We start from the raw sequence: 15364 nt of genomic DNA, 5'->3' as shown, positions 1-15364 counted from the left end.
TGCAAAGTACAGATCTGGCCATATGACCTGTCCATCTCATCCAGTAAACTCCTATGGTTCCCTATCACTTTCAGGATCAAATATAAAAATCCTCTGCCATCCAAAGACCCTCACAACCTGGCCCCTCTGAACTCCTCAGTTTTCTTACACGTCATTCTTCCCAATCCTACATCCTCTGTGATCCATTAACCCTGCTTATCTTGCTATCCTTTCAGAAGACACTCCATTTCCAGTCTCTCTGCATTTTTACTGTTCTCCTTCCTCATATCTACTTCCCTAGCCTCTGGCTTCCTTTCAAGTTTCAGTTCAAATCTCATCTTCTGATGGGATCTCCCAATCCACCTTAATATAAGTTCCTTTCCTCTGTTGGTTACTCAATTTATTCTGTATAGAGCTTATAGTTGTAAGCTCCTTGAGATCAAGGATTTTTTTTGCCTTTTTTTATACTCTCAATGCTTAGCACAGTGTCCAGCACAGTCACTTAAATGCTTTTTTGGCTGAACTTATAAGTGAGGGGGTGCTGTATTAAGTCACCAGCTTCATGTAATCCTTGAAAGTGGCCAGATATGGATCAGGATGACTGGATATAACCAAGGATGCTGTGGGAGACCTTGGTATTTTTAAGCTAAAGTCTTTCCCAGGTCTCAGTTTGACCCAAGCAATACCCATTCAGTGATTAAGACAAGGTAAGAAAGAAAAGAAGCAAAGAATCACCTCTTTTAGCTAGTCAAAAAAAATCAATCCAAGGGAGGGAAGACCCTCAGTTTTTTTGGCCAAGACAGAAACAATTGTCATTTACATTCATTCTAAACAGTCAGGGCCCAAGCAGGATTCTGTGGACTTGGACTTGGATCTATTGTTGGTCAATCAATGAGAGTATTTCTTCAGTCAATTCGACTTTGCTCAACCCTCCCTCACCTAAATCTAATTCATTTGCACATCACAGCATCACCTCCCTGATGACTTGATCTTCTTTGTAGGACAATAATTGGTTGACCTATTGATCTGTTTCAGGAGTCAGCGTTCCTGGTCACCATGATGCCAACTTTTTCCATTTCTAAATAAGGCTACTTGCTTAATTTTCCCTAAAACATTCCTCTATGCCTATCACCCCAACTCTCCTCCCCTTATCCATTTGAAAAAAAAAAACAAACTCCCATGGCTTCCATTGCTAAGAGAATTAAGTACAAAACTCTCAGTCTGACATCCATGGTCCCTCACATTCTAGTCTGAACCTCATCTGTGAAGTAATGAGATAAGACTAGATAATATCTGGGTTCCTTTTTAGTTCTTTGATTCTATCTCTACAAGTTTATGTCTTTATACTTTTCCAAGCAAACCTGCCTAACACCTGAACCCTGCCCAACTTTTCATTGCCACCTAAAGACACCAAAATCTCACTCGCTCCATGAAGCCTTTTAAAATTATACCAGCCACAGTAACCTTTCCTTTTAATCTCTTAACAGCATATTTCATGTGCAATATCATACTGTTCTTGATCTTTTTGAGTTGTAACCTGTCTTTCCAGCAAAACTGTAGAAAAGGGTTGTCTTTGTTTTCCCATTGCTATGCATGTAGTAGACATGCATTGCTTATATTATATTTGCCAAAACTTACCAATGTTGTTGATTTTATACAAGTCATCTCATCTCTCTGTTTCCTCATCAATTCTGTGACATCTTTCACCCAGCACAGTTCAATGGATACAATAATCTTAATCCTGTCTATCTCACAGGGTAGATGAGGAACATGCTTCATAAACCTTAAAGCAGTGTAGAAATATGAGTTACAATAATGGCAATAAAATCATGACCACGTATTTATATGATTCAATACTTGATTCAAGGCAGCTAGGTGGCACAGTGAATAGAGCACCGGCCTTGGAGTCAGGAGTTCCTGGGTTCAAATCCAACCTCAGACACTTAATAATTACCTAGTTGTGTGGCCTTGGGCAAGCCACTTAGCCCCATTGCCTTGAAAAATCTAAAAAGAAAAATAATTGATTCAGTTCTAGGAGTTTTTCATGAGACTGGCCTTCTCTAACTGCTTATAATGTTGTATCTACAAACCACACATCCTAAATTTAACATAACCCTATGACTAGCACCTTGATAGAGTAGATAACACAGTAGGCTTAGAGTCAGGAAGACCTAGATGCAAATCCCACTTCTGACATCAGCCAACTGTGTCAGATAACTGAGTTTCCATTTCCTCATCTGTAAAATAATAACACTTGTAGCACCCACCTCATAGAGTTGCTGAGGGGTTCAGGTGAATCTATAAAGCAGTACTTTGCACATGTTAAAGCATTATCTAATTGTCAGTTATTATTGGATAAAGTCACAGATGTAACTATTAACATTTTCAGAAAACATAAGGTCTGTCAGTCCCTTCTATTAGCTTGCATACCTTAATATCTTAATATTTCCAAGTTCTATTTAGTTAGTTGTCCCAAATTCAAACAAGTCATTTTCCTTAGAAGTAGTTTAAAACCCAAGGAAAACAAGACACAGAAAAGGATTGAGTGGGCTAAGGTCACCCAGCAAGTCAATAGCTGAGGTGGGAAGAAAACTGGGGTTCTTGCCTCCTTCAGCTGTGCTCTTTCTGCTCAGACTATGTTGCCTTTCTTTTAAGGGCAGCAGACCACACGGTGCCCTGGGATCAGTGGGGACCCAAAAGCATAAAACAATCAGTGGCGAGCTCTGCCTAGGGTCCAAAGGTGCTCACCCTAATGTGTAAGGTAAATGTGCCCCAGCCAGGGACAGACCCTCATTGTGTACTAGGGCAGCCTTCTTACAGACCAATTAAAGTGACCACCACTGTGCAGGGGGGAAACTTTGACCTTCTGCATATATCAAGTTCCCACTCATATGAGTATGTTTCATTTGCCTTCAGCGGTTAATATACCAGCTTCAAGTTGATTACCTGAAACGCAGCCACATTTTCTTCCACGTTGAGGCAAACAATGAGGTTACTCAAGGTTTTCCTCTAGAGCTCTGGGAGGGGGTCCCTGGCTAAAGGGAAGAGATGGTTAATAGACTGGGTCTTGGGGGAGGGGAGGAGACTCATGTGCTGCAGGTGGCTGAAAGGAGATTAAGACCCTGGAGAATGGCCAGCAGGGGCCCTTTCTGGGGCACAGGGGTGGAAGTCAGGGAGACTCTACCAGACTGAGGATGAAGGGGGGGGTAGCCTGGGAAGAGAGGAGACAGTAGAAGACAAGATAGACAAAAGAAATACTAATAAAATACTGTTTGACATTTGACATTTCAACATTTGATTACTCAATAAGGGAAGCTATTACACAATACATATATATATATGCATATATATATATATATATATATAATGTAGCCCTTTAAAATTTACAAAGTACTTTAGATACTGTATCTCAAATGAACTTCACAGCAACCTAGTGAGGTAGATAACTATTAATTTTATTATCTTCATTTTAAAGATGAGGAAACCGAGGCTCAGAAAGGTAGCATCTTGTCCAGATTCATACAGCTAATGTCAGAGTTCCCTGACCAGGTTACCAGGTGTTCTTTCCTTGAATTCCAGCATTGTTCATTTTGCTGACAAACAGAAATATAGTCTACCTCATGAGCTGCAACTGGGACTTTTTAAAAATTATCATTTTAGTAAGGCTGTGAGATCCAAAGTCCTCAAAGAAAATCCAGATTGAAAACATTGCTTAATATTGTCCAGGGCTATTCAGTAGAGAACTCAGTGTTATCTCACCCAGGCAATATAAGTAAAACAGACTCTATGGAGAAATATAACCACATTCAAGAAAACAAATGCTAAATGAGAAATTCTTGGGGAATGAAAGTATGTTGATAATTGTATCAAGATGAATGAACTAAATCATAACCATGTCTCCTGTACATACAACTCCTTATGCTGGTGATCGTTGCTTCTGACAACTGAATCCTCAGACTGATCCTCTGCCCTCAACCCTGTTTGCCTTGAGCAATTAAATTTATCAGATGATCCACACAGATATGACTCTATTAATGCCATCCATGACTCTATTAGCCATCCCTTCCCTCAGCCCCTGCCAGATGTGGACAATCCTGAGGTTTTTGAAATGTCTGAGAGTAAATCAAGTGACTAATGTTCATGAGTTATGCAGTTGGCCAGAGACTCTGGCTTCTCTTTTTATGACTCAGAAGTCCAGAAATTTGTCCTGCTGTCTGGAGAGCACTGACCTAGAGTGTGCTGCATGTGACTGCTGCTGCCCTCCACTCACCAGAGATGGGCATGCGCCTGCTTTGATGCTCATAGCACAAATTGCAGCGGCTCACAGATGGACCAGAGTTTTATTTCCTAATTGGCATCTTCTGACAAGCTGGGCCACGAGCCTGGAAATTAATTAATGCATATAGTTCTGCCTAAAAGTCACTGATGATATGATTCAGTAATGGTATTTTCCTGGGTGGTATTTTTTTGTTGTTCATCTTTTATGCTTGAATACAGATTCAACTTTCTCTCTGTGTGTGAATCACCTGTACAGACTTATGTCAATATAGGTGTGGCAGGCTCGGCACAGATGGAGGTATACCAGCTAAATCTGAATCTGGGGAGACATTCTGTTTTCCATACTTAGATTAATGGCTCACACAGCTGTAATGTGTCTCACTCTTTCCTTGTTGTGAAGTGAATACTGAATGGGGGGAGGGGGGATAAAGATGAGAGCAGTCAGTCCATCAATCAGTTAGCTATTATTTATTAAATAAATCCTAGAAAAATAGAAGAGAACATGTCTTTGCATCATCTGAAGCACCAAGAGTAAATGTTTGCCTTTTGGTCTTAGAAAAGTGCATAGAACACAAAAAAAATATTAAAGAAAGGTGCCTAGTGTTTCTCAGGTATAATTAATCATCAGCATTCCTGATGTCTACTGAAGTAAGCTTGTCCTTTGAACTTTTCAGTTGAAATGATCTTTGGATTAATTAGCATGCATCTTTTTGTCTTGGAAACCAATCATCTCCATCCCAATGTTAATCTATGGCATTTGAAACTTAATTTAGATGAAACTCAAAGTGCTTAACCAAGTCTCTTAACTCTCATGAAGAGAAGTGGGGAGGAGAGAGAGAATCTACTGAAGAACTTCAAGAAGTTTTTTTTTTTCTTCCCAACATTTCATTATTTTCCAGTGTTCCCAGAGAGAATAGATTCTGGTAAGAATTGTTTCCAATGAAAAGAAGTTCAAAGAAAATGGAATATGTGCCCTTTGAATAAGGTCAAACAGTTTATAGTTTACATAAAATGATCCCATTTGCTTGTTTTATACTCCTTACTCAGAGGTGATATTGTTTAATCATTGTTAACATTTTGTGCTTAAGATCAATTATTTTAGTTTGATAATGCCTTGCACATTAAAGCGGCATTTAACATTGACTCACCATCTGGTATCATTAATGTGGTTGAATCATAATACATGAAAGGGAATATTCATTGAGTCCATCTCTGGGGCCACACCCATTGACACAAAAGTTGTAATGTTTTCTGAGATGTTGCCATTTAATTAACAGTAAGTCTGAACTTTTCACAAGTTGCATCAATGTTGAGTCATTAGAACTAAAGCCCTCCAGTATGTACTATGGAACAAAAGATAGAAAGGAAAAATAGAAGTATCAGCTTGTTGACAGATGGAGAACTTTCAAAAGGTACAAATGAAATAACTCTTTGCAATTCCCTTTCTATAGAAGTTCAATAAGAAAATTACTGAAGAATCCTGGTACCAAGTAAACATTCAGAGAAGACTGGGATTTGGGCAGGTGTGCCTACAAGTCCCTCAAAACAGCATCAGCAATCCTTTGACTATCCCTCTGGAAAGGTGTTCTTTCCCAGAATTGTGTCATCTTTTCTTAAAGGTATAGCTACTCTTAATGATGTTTTTAAAGACCTCTATAGGACCTTTGAGGCTTTTTTTTTTTTACTTTTGATTTTTAAGAAATTTTAAACAAACAGGAAACAAATAACTAGTCTTGATAAAAAAAAATAAGTCCCAGTCTGGTTAAAAGGTTTTTATTACTTAGTCAAATGTGTTGGGATATGTGATAAACTGTGCAATTATCTAAATATTAAACATTTTCCTGGTCAAAATTACACTTTTACTTATAGATCTTGGGGTCAGTGTTCCACAACTTCTGAAATAAGCATGAGGAAGGGATCAAAATAAGTTGTCCAGGGATTATTCTGGGATTAAACAAGATCTTACTTGGCCAAATTCAATGGTTCAGGCTAGGGAATGGAATAAAACAGGCTATCTGTTGACTATCTAACACTTAGCAAAAGTTTACTTAACCATAGCATAGAAAGGATATTCAGCAAGGGTACAACTGGTTTGGTGAGCTGGTTGGGTACAACTCCCAATCTACCTCCTCTTTTGCTACGTGAGCAACCTGCTAAGAAGCATATGTCAAGCCTGAGGGAACCCAAGCTAAGCTTTTATACTTATTCAAACATGTAGCTGCAGTTCCATCCAGTTTTTGTCCTCTGTATCAATTAATTCTCAGGAACAGTTCCATTGCCTTTTAAAGGAAAAACTAGACTAGCCTATGTGGCAGGGACTTTAACTGATGTTGTTTTTAACCCCAAGTCAGTCAAGTCAAACACAAGTCAAGGCACCATTCTCAGAATGAGTGACTGACACCATCCACAAGAAGTCAGTCAGTCAACAAAAGTGTGGTCAGTAGCACTGTCTTTGTGACATAGAATGATCACTGCCTCAATTGCAGGTATATCCTGAGTTTTAAGAGTTCTTATAGGAGTGGCTAGGTGGCACAGTGGATAGAGCACTAGCTTGGAGTCAGGAGTACCTGAGTTCAAATCTGACCTCAGACACTTAATAATTACCTAGCTGGGTGGCCTTGGGCAAGCCACTTAACCCTGTTGCCTTGAAAAACTAAAAACAAAAAACTAAAAACTAAAAAAAAAAAGACTTCTTGTAGATGTGCTATGTTCACTGAATTAAACTACCCAGGGGAATATAGGACACATTGGATATACATTGTTTTGCCACATAGCATTTTCACTTGGTTAACCCTCCTGACAATATAGCTGGTTTTGAGAGATAATTTTGAAACAACAACCCAGAAGTCTAGGGTAGTTCTTCCTATATAAACTAACCTCAGGAGCCTTAAAAGGGAACAGGGGGTATATTTCTCAGGATTATTGTTAGTAAGTGCTGCCTTCCTATTCCATGGATCAATTAACCTGTTTTCCTGATATTTGTTGGGTGTCTAATATGTGCCCAAAATAGTTCTAGCTGCTGTTGGGTTGGGGGTGGGGGCACTAAAGGACTATAAGCTCCTCAAGGAGCTAAGCCAGGAGATTCGCTGGAAGCATTTTAAGAAAAAGAATTATTAAACTCTTGTAGACTCTTAAAACTGGAAAGAAACTTAGAAACTTAAAGATTATCTAGTCTGATCCCCTCATTAAAAATATTTTATTTTATTTTTTAAAATGTATCTTTAAAAAAAAATTTACCTTAACTTGGATTAGACCAACATCTTACACCCTATACCAAGATAAGATCAAAATGAATACAGGATTTAGACATAAAAAACAATATTACAAGTAAATTAGGAGATCAAGGAATAGTTTACCTGTAAGATTGATGGAAAGGGAAGCAGTTTATGACCAAGGAAGAGATGGAGAACATCATTAAAAAGAAACTAGATAATTTTGATTACATTAAATTAGAAAGCATTTGCACAGACAAAACCACTGTAACCAAGATCAAAATAAATATAGTAAATTGGGAAACAGTTTTTGAAACTAGTATTTCTGACAAAGAACTCATTTCTAAAATATGCATAAAACTGAGTCAAATTTTTTTTTAAAAAAAACAAGCCATTCCCCAATTGACAAATGGTCAAGGGATATGCAAAGGCAATTTACACATGAGGAAATCAAAGTGATCCATAGTCATAAGAAAAATTGCTCTAAATCACTACTTATTAGAGAAATGCAAATTAAAGCATCAGTGAGGTATCACTCCACACCTCTCAGATAGTCCAATATGACCAGAAAGGACAATGATCAATGTTGGAAGGGATGTGGGAAATCTGGGACACTACTACATTGTTGGTGGAACTGTGAACTCATCCAACCTTTCTGGAGAGAAATTTGGAACTGTGCCCAAAGGCAGCAAAAATGTGCATACTCTTTGACCCAGCAATACCACTACTGGGTCTATACCCTGAAGAGATTATGAAAAAGGGTAAAACTATCACTTGTACAAAAATATTCATAGCAGCCCTGTTTGTGGTGGCAAAGAATTAGAAATTGAGTAAATGTCCATCAATTGGGAAATGGCTGAACACACTATGGTATATGTGTGTGTGTGTGTGTGTGTGTGTGTGTGTGTGTATTAATATATATGTATATATATATATGTCATAGAACACTTGTTCTACTAGAAATCAGGAGGGATGGGAATTCAGGGAAGCCTGGAAGAATCTGCATGAACTGATCCTGAGCAAGATGAGCAGAACCAGAAAAACATTGTACACCCTAACAGCAACATGGGGGTGATGATCAACCTTAATGGACTTGCTCATTCCATCAGTGCAATAATCAGGCACAACTTTGGGGTATCTGTGATAGAGAATACCATCTGTATCTAGAGAAAGAATTGTGGAGTTTGAACAGAGACCAAAGACCTTTAATTTTTTAAAAACCTTATCTTATTATGCAATTTTGCTATCTCTTATACTTTATTTTTTTCTTAAGAATATGATTTCTCTCTCATCACATTCAACTTAGGTCAATGTATACCATGGAAACAATGTAAAGACTAACAGACTGCCTTCTGTGGATGGTGGGGGGTGGGCAGTGAGATTAGAAGTAAAATAGTAAAATCCAAAATAAATTAATTAATTAAATAAAAAAATCTTACCTTATTCATAATTTTTGTTTTAAATCACATTAGTCTTTGAATATATCCTCCCCTTTCTAACAAAGTCATCTGGTGTTTAAACCAAAAAAAAAAAAACCAGAAAGAAAAAAGGAAGAGAAGAGCAGTTCAGAAAACTAACCAGTGCATTGACCATGTCTGACAGTATAATGCAACATTTCACATCTGTAGTACCTCACCCCTGGGAAGGAAGAGAAGTACTTTTTTTTTAGCTCCTCTCCAGAGCTCTGCTTAGTCATTATGATTATATAGTGTTTAGTTTCACTCTCTTTGTTCTTCCTTACACTGCTGTAGTCATTGTGTATATTGTTTTCTTTAATTCTGATCAGTTCACATAAACTGACTCAGGTTTCTCTGAATTATTCATATTCATTGTTTCCCCTTGGTATAATAACTTTTCATTATTTTCATATTCTACAATTGGTTTAACCACTCCTCAGTTCATGGGTACTTACTTTGCTTCCTATTCTTTGCATTAACAAAAATTGCTGTTGTTAGTATTTCAGTGAATATAATCTTTGACCTCTTTGGGATATATGCCTATCTGTGGGATTTCAGGGTCAAAGGATAGAGATGTTTAGTTTACTTTTTTTTAAAGCATAATTCCAAAAGACTTTCTAGTTGGACTAATTCACAACTCTATCAACAATGCATTTTTGTATCTGCCTTCCCACAGCCCCTCCCATACTATTTCTACCTTTTGGCATCTTTGACAATTTTCCAGACCCCCTCATTTTATAGGGTCAGTAAGTAGAAGTGATCTGCCTAAAGTCACATCTAGTGCCATGGCCAATTCTAGAACTCTGGTTTTATCATCAAATGTTAAGTCTAGAAAAGAAGGAAGTAATGTGGAAGGAGTAGAATTTGAAGAAGGGAAGATTTGTGTTGCTAAGGATGGGTCTCAGGAGAACATGTCTTAGACCAGGTCCTGGGTCATGTAAATTATCTATAATGGATTATAAATAACACCAAATATGGAGTCAGAGGACCTGAGTTCAGTTCCTGGCTCTGCTACTTATTGTGTATCTTGGGCGTGCCACTTTGTCTCAGTAGATGGTAAGAGGAGGAGAGGTTTGGAGGAGTTCTGGGGCTTCTCTTAACTTAAATCCAAGAATGTATTATTTACGCACCTAGCATTGGATATGTATGAGGTACTTGAAGAGGACTTAGAGATTGAATGAACAACAAAAAAGAACAAAAACAATGAGAAGAACTAAGAAGAAGGAGGGAGGAGGAGAAGAAGAACAAGAAGAAAAAAGAAAAAAGAAGAAAGAGGAAGAGGAAGAGCAGGAATAGGTATGGAGATGAAAGTTCCACAAAGAGCAAAAACAATGACATGGAAGTGGGAATGTATAGTAATCTGCAGATAAAAGTTGTTAATGGATAAATGAACAAAAGCAAACTAAACAGTTTATTCACAAATTTAGAACTGGAAGGTCTGTCTATTTATAGAGATCCTCTGTTTTAAAAGAAGAAAACCTGAGATCCAGAAAGACTCATTGACTTACCTCACACAAGACCTACTTCCTCTGACTCCAGATAGCAATAGTCCACTACCATATAGCTCCACACAGTGGAGTTACTCACCTTATTTTTTTAAATTAAAGAAAGGTTTTATTTATTTTTAATTTTACAATTTTTCTCCTAATCTTGCTTCCCTCTCCACCCCCCCATAGAAGGCAGTCTGTTAGTCTTTACATTGTTTCCATGGTATACATTGATCTAAGTTGAATGTGATGAGAGAGAAATCATATCCTTAAGGAAGAAAAATAAGTATAAGAGATAGAAAAATTACATAATAAGATAACATTTTTTAAAAATTAATGGTATTAGGGGCAGCTAGGTGGCATAGTGGATAAAGCACCGGCCCTGGAGTCAGGAGTACCTGAGTTCAAATCTGGCCTCAGACACTTAATAATTGCCTAGCTGTGTGGCCTTGGGCAAGCCACTTAACCTCGTTGCCTTGCAAAAATCTAAAAAAAAAAAAAAACCAGGAGGAATGGGAATTCAGGGAAGCCTGGAAGGATTTGCATGTACTGATGCTGAGCAAGATGAGCAGAACCAGAAAAACATTGTATACCCTAACAGCAACATGGGGGTGATGATTAACCTTAATCGACTTGCTTATTCCATCAGTGCAACAATCAGAAACAATTTTGGGTTATCTGCGATGAAGAACACCATCTGTATCCAGACAAAGAATTGTGGAGTTTGAACAAAGACCGAAGATTATTACCTTTAATTTTTAAAAAATGTTATCTTATTATGTAATTTTGCTCTCATACTTATTTTTTCTTCCTTAAGGATATGATTTCTCTCTCATCACATTCAACTTAGGTCAATGTATACCATGGAAATAATGTAAAGACTAACAGATTGCCTTCTGTGGGTGTGGGGGGAGGGAAGCAAGATTAGAGGAAAAATTGTAAAACTCAAAATAAATAAAATCGTTCTAAAAAAAAGAAACGAGTCCTTTGTCAGAAATACTAGTTATGAAAATTGTTTACCAATTTACTACATTTTTTTATCTTGGTTACAGTGATTTTGTCTGTGTAAAATCTTTTAAATTTAATGTAATCAAAATTGTCTAGTTTTTTTTAAAGCAAGATTTTATTTTGAGTTTTACAATTTTCCACCCATTCTTGCTTTCCTTCCTCCACCCCCAAAAGAAGGCAGTTGTTTTTCTTTACCTAGCTTCCATGGTATACATTGATCTAAGTTGAATGTAAGGAGAGAAATCATATCCTTAGGAAAATAAAGTATGAGATAGCAAAATCACATAAGATAACGGGTTCCCCTCCCCCACCAATTGAAGGTAATAAATCTTTAGTATTTGTTCAAACTCCACAGTTGTTTCTCTGAATACAGATGGTATTCTCCATTGCAGACAGCCCCAAACTTTCCCCAGTTGTTGCACTGATGGAATGAGCAAGTCCATCTAGGTTGATCATCAACCCCATGCTACTGTTTGGGTGTAAAATGTTTTTTTCTGGTTCTGCTCATCTTGCTCAGCATCAGTTCATGCAAATCCCTCCAGGCTTCCCTAAATTCACATCCTTCCTGGTTTTTAATAGAAAAAAGGGGGCAGTTTCCTGTTCTACACCATAGGAAACACCAGGCACAACTTGGGGGATCAGCCGGGGGACCTCTGCCAGAGGCAAGCACATGAAGCCCAGCCCTCAGAGCACACAAGGAGCAGCATGGCTGAGGCAGCTCAGGAACAGGAAACAGGTGGAGCTGGTAAGCCGGAGTCCCCAGGCCTGAGTGCTGAGCCTAGAGAGGGGAGTAGAGAGACTGCCAAGCTCTGTCCTCTGTCCCTAGAACAGGACTTTGGGGTTCTGATCACATTCAGATCCTGATACTTGGCCTGTGATCCCAAGAAGGATCAAAACACTCAGTCTGAAGATGAGTAAGCACAAGCTCCTGCATCTAAAGACTCCAAGAAAAAACAGAAATTGGGTTCAGGCTATGATAGAGCTCAAAAAAGACTTTGAAAATCAAGTAAGGGAGGGGAAGCTAGATGGCACAGTGGATAAAGCACCGGCCCTAGAGTCAGGAGTACCTGGGTTCAAGTCCCATCTCAGACACTTAATAATTACGTAGCTGTGTGGCCTTGGGCAAGCTACCCAACCCCATTTGCCTTGCAAAAACCTAAAAAAAAAAAAGCTCATAGGGCTTGGAATCTAATATTCCAGAAGGCAAAAGAGCTTAGAATGCATGTATTCCTGTATAAAAAAATGATACTGGTAATACTCATATGAACCTTCTCATCTAAGAGAGCAGGTAGAAGGAGCTTTTATAGATGAAGCACAGGACAAAGCTGAATTTGAAGATATAATATATGGTAAAAATGGAATCAATAGATGAAAGGGAAATGTAATGGGAGAAAGAAAAAGGAGAGGGGGAATAGGCCAAGATATTTCATATAATAAGATTTTTCTTTATTACAATGAGCTACTGCAATGATATGAAAGGGGGAAAGCAGGGGGGAATGAGGGAATCTTCGCTCTCATCAGAGGTAGCTAGGAGAGGAAACAGCATATATACTCAATGGGGTATAGGCATCCAGAGTGAGAAGGGGGGGGGGGACAGGGGGAAGGGGGGATGTGAGTCATGGAGGAGAGGATGGACCATGGTGGGAGAGTGGTCAGATATAACACATGCTCTTTTTTACTTCTTGCAAGGGGCTGGGATTGGATAGCCTGTCTGGGACCATAGGGTCAGGTGGATTCTGGGCCTAAGGGGTGGTATGGGTCTCAGGGCCTCTTGGCCCCAGAGCCAGGGATCTGTCTGCTGTGCCACTCAGCTACCCCACAGCAGAGTCAAAGTGAAAGGAGAGAGAAAATATAGAACATGGTAGAGGAGAAATGCGAAAGGAGGGATTTGTGATCAGGAATGGCAATGGTGGAAAAATATGGAAGTAACTTTTGTGATGGACTTATCCTAAAGAATGTGATACACCCATGATAGAGCTGGTGGTGTTTCAACACAGACTGAAGCACATTTTTTATTATTATAATTATTGTAGGGGGGGTTTGCAGGGCAAATGTGGGGAGGAATAAGACCTGAGTTGTCTGAAGGCATTACCACTTTGACATCCACAAGGTTGCTCTCCTGTGTGGATTCATTGATGTGAAGCTAAACTGGAGCTTTGAGTGAAAGTCTTTCCACTTTGATTATATTCAAAAGATTTCTTTCTAATGTGCATCTTCTGATGTGAACTAAGATGGCTCCTCTGTGTAAAAACTTTTCCACATTGATCACATTGATAAGGTTTCTCTCCAGTGTGAATTCTCTGATGTATGTTAAGACTGTAGCTTGCTCTGAAAGCTTTTCCACACTGATTACATTCATAAGGTTTCTCCCCAGTGTGGATTCTTTGATGTACAGCAAGATAGGTGCTCCGTGTGAAAGCCTTTCCACACTGACTACATTCAAAACGTTCCTCTCTAATATGGAGGCTCTGATGTTTAGCAAGATTGCATTTCTGTCCAAAAGTCCTTCCACATTGATTACATTCGAAAGGCTTTTCTCCAGTGTGGATTCTCTGATGTTTAATAAGACTGGAGCTCTGACTGAAAGCCTTTCCACATTGCTTACATTCATAAGGTTTCTCTCCAGTGTGTATTCTCTGATGTGCATAAAGATGGGAGTTCTCTCTGAAAGCCTTTCCACATTGATTACATTCATAAGGTTTCTTTCCAGTGTGGATTCTCTGATGGACAGCAAAACTGGAGCTCTCTCTGAAAGTTTTTCCACATTGATTGCATTTATAAGGTTTCTCTCCTGTGTGGATTCGCTGATGTATGGCAAGAATGGTGCTCTCTCTGAAAGTCTTTCCACATTGATTACATTCATAAGGTTTCTCTCCTGTGTGGATTCGCTGATGTATGGCAAGAGTGGTGCTCTTTCTGAAGGCCTTTCCACATTGCTTATATTTATAAGGTTTCCCTCCAGTGTGGATTCTCTGATGTACAGCTAGAGTGATACCCTTTCTGAAAACCATTCCACATTGTTTACATTCAAAAGTTTTCTCATTAGCATGGATTTTCTGATGTCTAGCAAGATGAGTCTTCCATATAAAAGTCTTTCCACATTGATTACATCCATAAGCCTTCTCTCCATTGTGGATTCTTTGATGTGCAACAAGCCAGGAGATTCTTATGAAAGTCTTCCTACATTCATTACATTTATAAAAAAATTTTCCAGTATCACTCTTCTGAGGCCTATCAAGATCTGTGTTCCCACCACAAGTTTTTTCATGTTGAGCAAATCTTTTCATTTCAAGGTGACATCCAGGGAGAGAAAATTCTGGAAATTCTCCAGCATGACCTCCTTGTACAGCTCTTTCTGAGATTGGTTTAAGAGGCACCACTCCCCCCTCTGTGAAGTCTACAACCACATCCATGAATGTCACCAATTCCTGGGAAGGGAGTCTCTGGGTCCCAGGGGCCATTCTCTCTGGTTCTAGACTCTCTCCTTGGAAGGTCCTCAGCAAACTGACCAATAGAAGATGGGGTTTCATGGAAAGGACAGCCAGTCAATGTGGGGTGCAGGGAGGGGCCATTGTTCAGATGTCTCACTCTCAAAATGTAGCCACTGATTTGTTTCTTGGGTTCAGTTCTACCCCGGGATGAAATGAGACTCAGATTCGGGAATGGAGGTTTTGGAAAGAAAATAGAGAAGTTACAGCATATTAAGAAAGTAATTTTAAAGTTAAAAAGAGGTCACATGGACTGCAGATTGAATAGGCCAGGCCAGCAGAAAGGAGTTGAGGAGGAGGATGGAAAGTAAAAGAGTGTCTAGTTTGTTTTTAATGATGTTCTCCTTCTCTTCCTTGGTCATAAACTGCTTCCCTTTCCATAGATCTGACAGGTAAACTATTCCTTGATCTCCTAGTTTGCTTATAATTTTTTTAATGTCCAAATCCTGTATCCA

At 38.8% G+C, this 15364-nt stretch overlaps 2 protein-coding genes across 2 annotated transcripts in view; one reads left to right on the top strand and one right to left on the bottom strand.

The window, feature by feature from the left end:
• BRIP1 (BRCA1 interacting DNA helicase 1) overlaps window positions 1-15364 on the top strand; it is a 448227-nt gene that overhangs the window by 368428 nt on the left and 64435 nt on the right. The gene's annotated exons all lie outside the window — the stretch shown is intronic.
• LOC141510861 (uncharacterized) lies at window positions 3066-14882 on the bottom strand. Its single transcript, XM_074220289.1, is given in 2 exon segments — window positions 3066-3190; window positions 13514-14882. Coding segments are annotated over 2 exon segments (1494 nt in total).

Source organism: Macrotis lagotis, chromosome 2 (genome assembly GCF_037893015.1).
Source record: "Macrotis lagotis isolate mMagLag1 chromosome 2, bilby.v1.9.chrom.fasta, whole genome shotgun sequence".
NCBI classification, from domain to species: domain Eukaryota; kingdom Metazoa; phylum Chordata; class Mammalia; order Peramelemorphia; family Peramelidae; genus Macrotis; species Macrotis lagotis.
The sequence above is the reverse complement of the archived record's forward strand: the minus strand, read 5'-3'. Positions and strand labels throughout refer to the sequence as shown.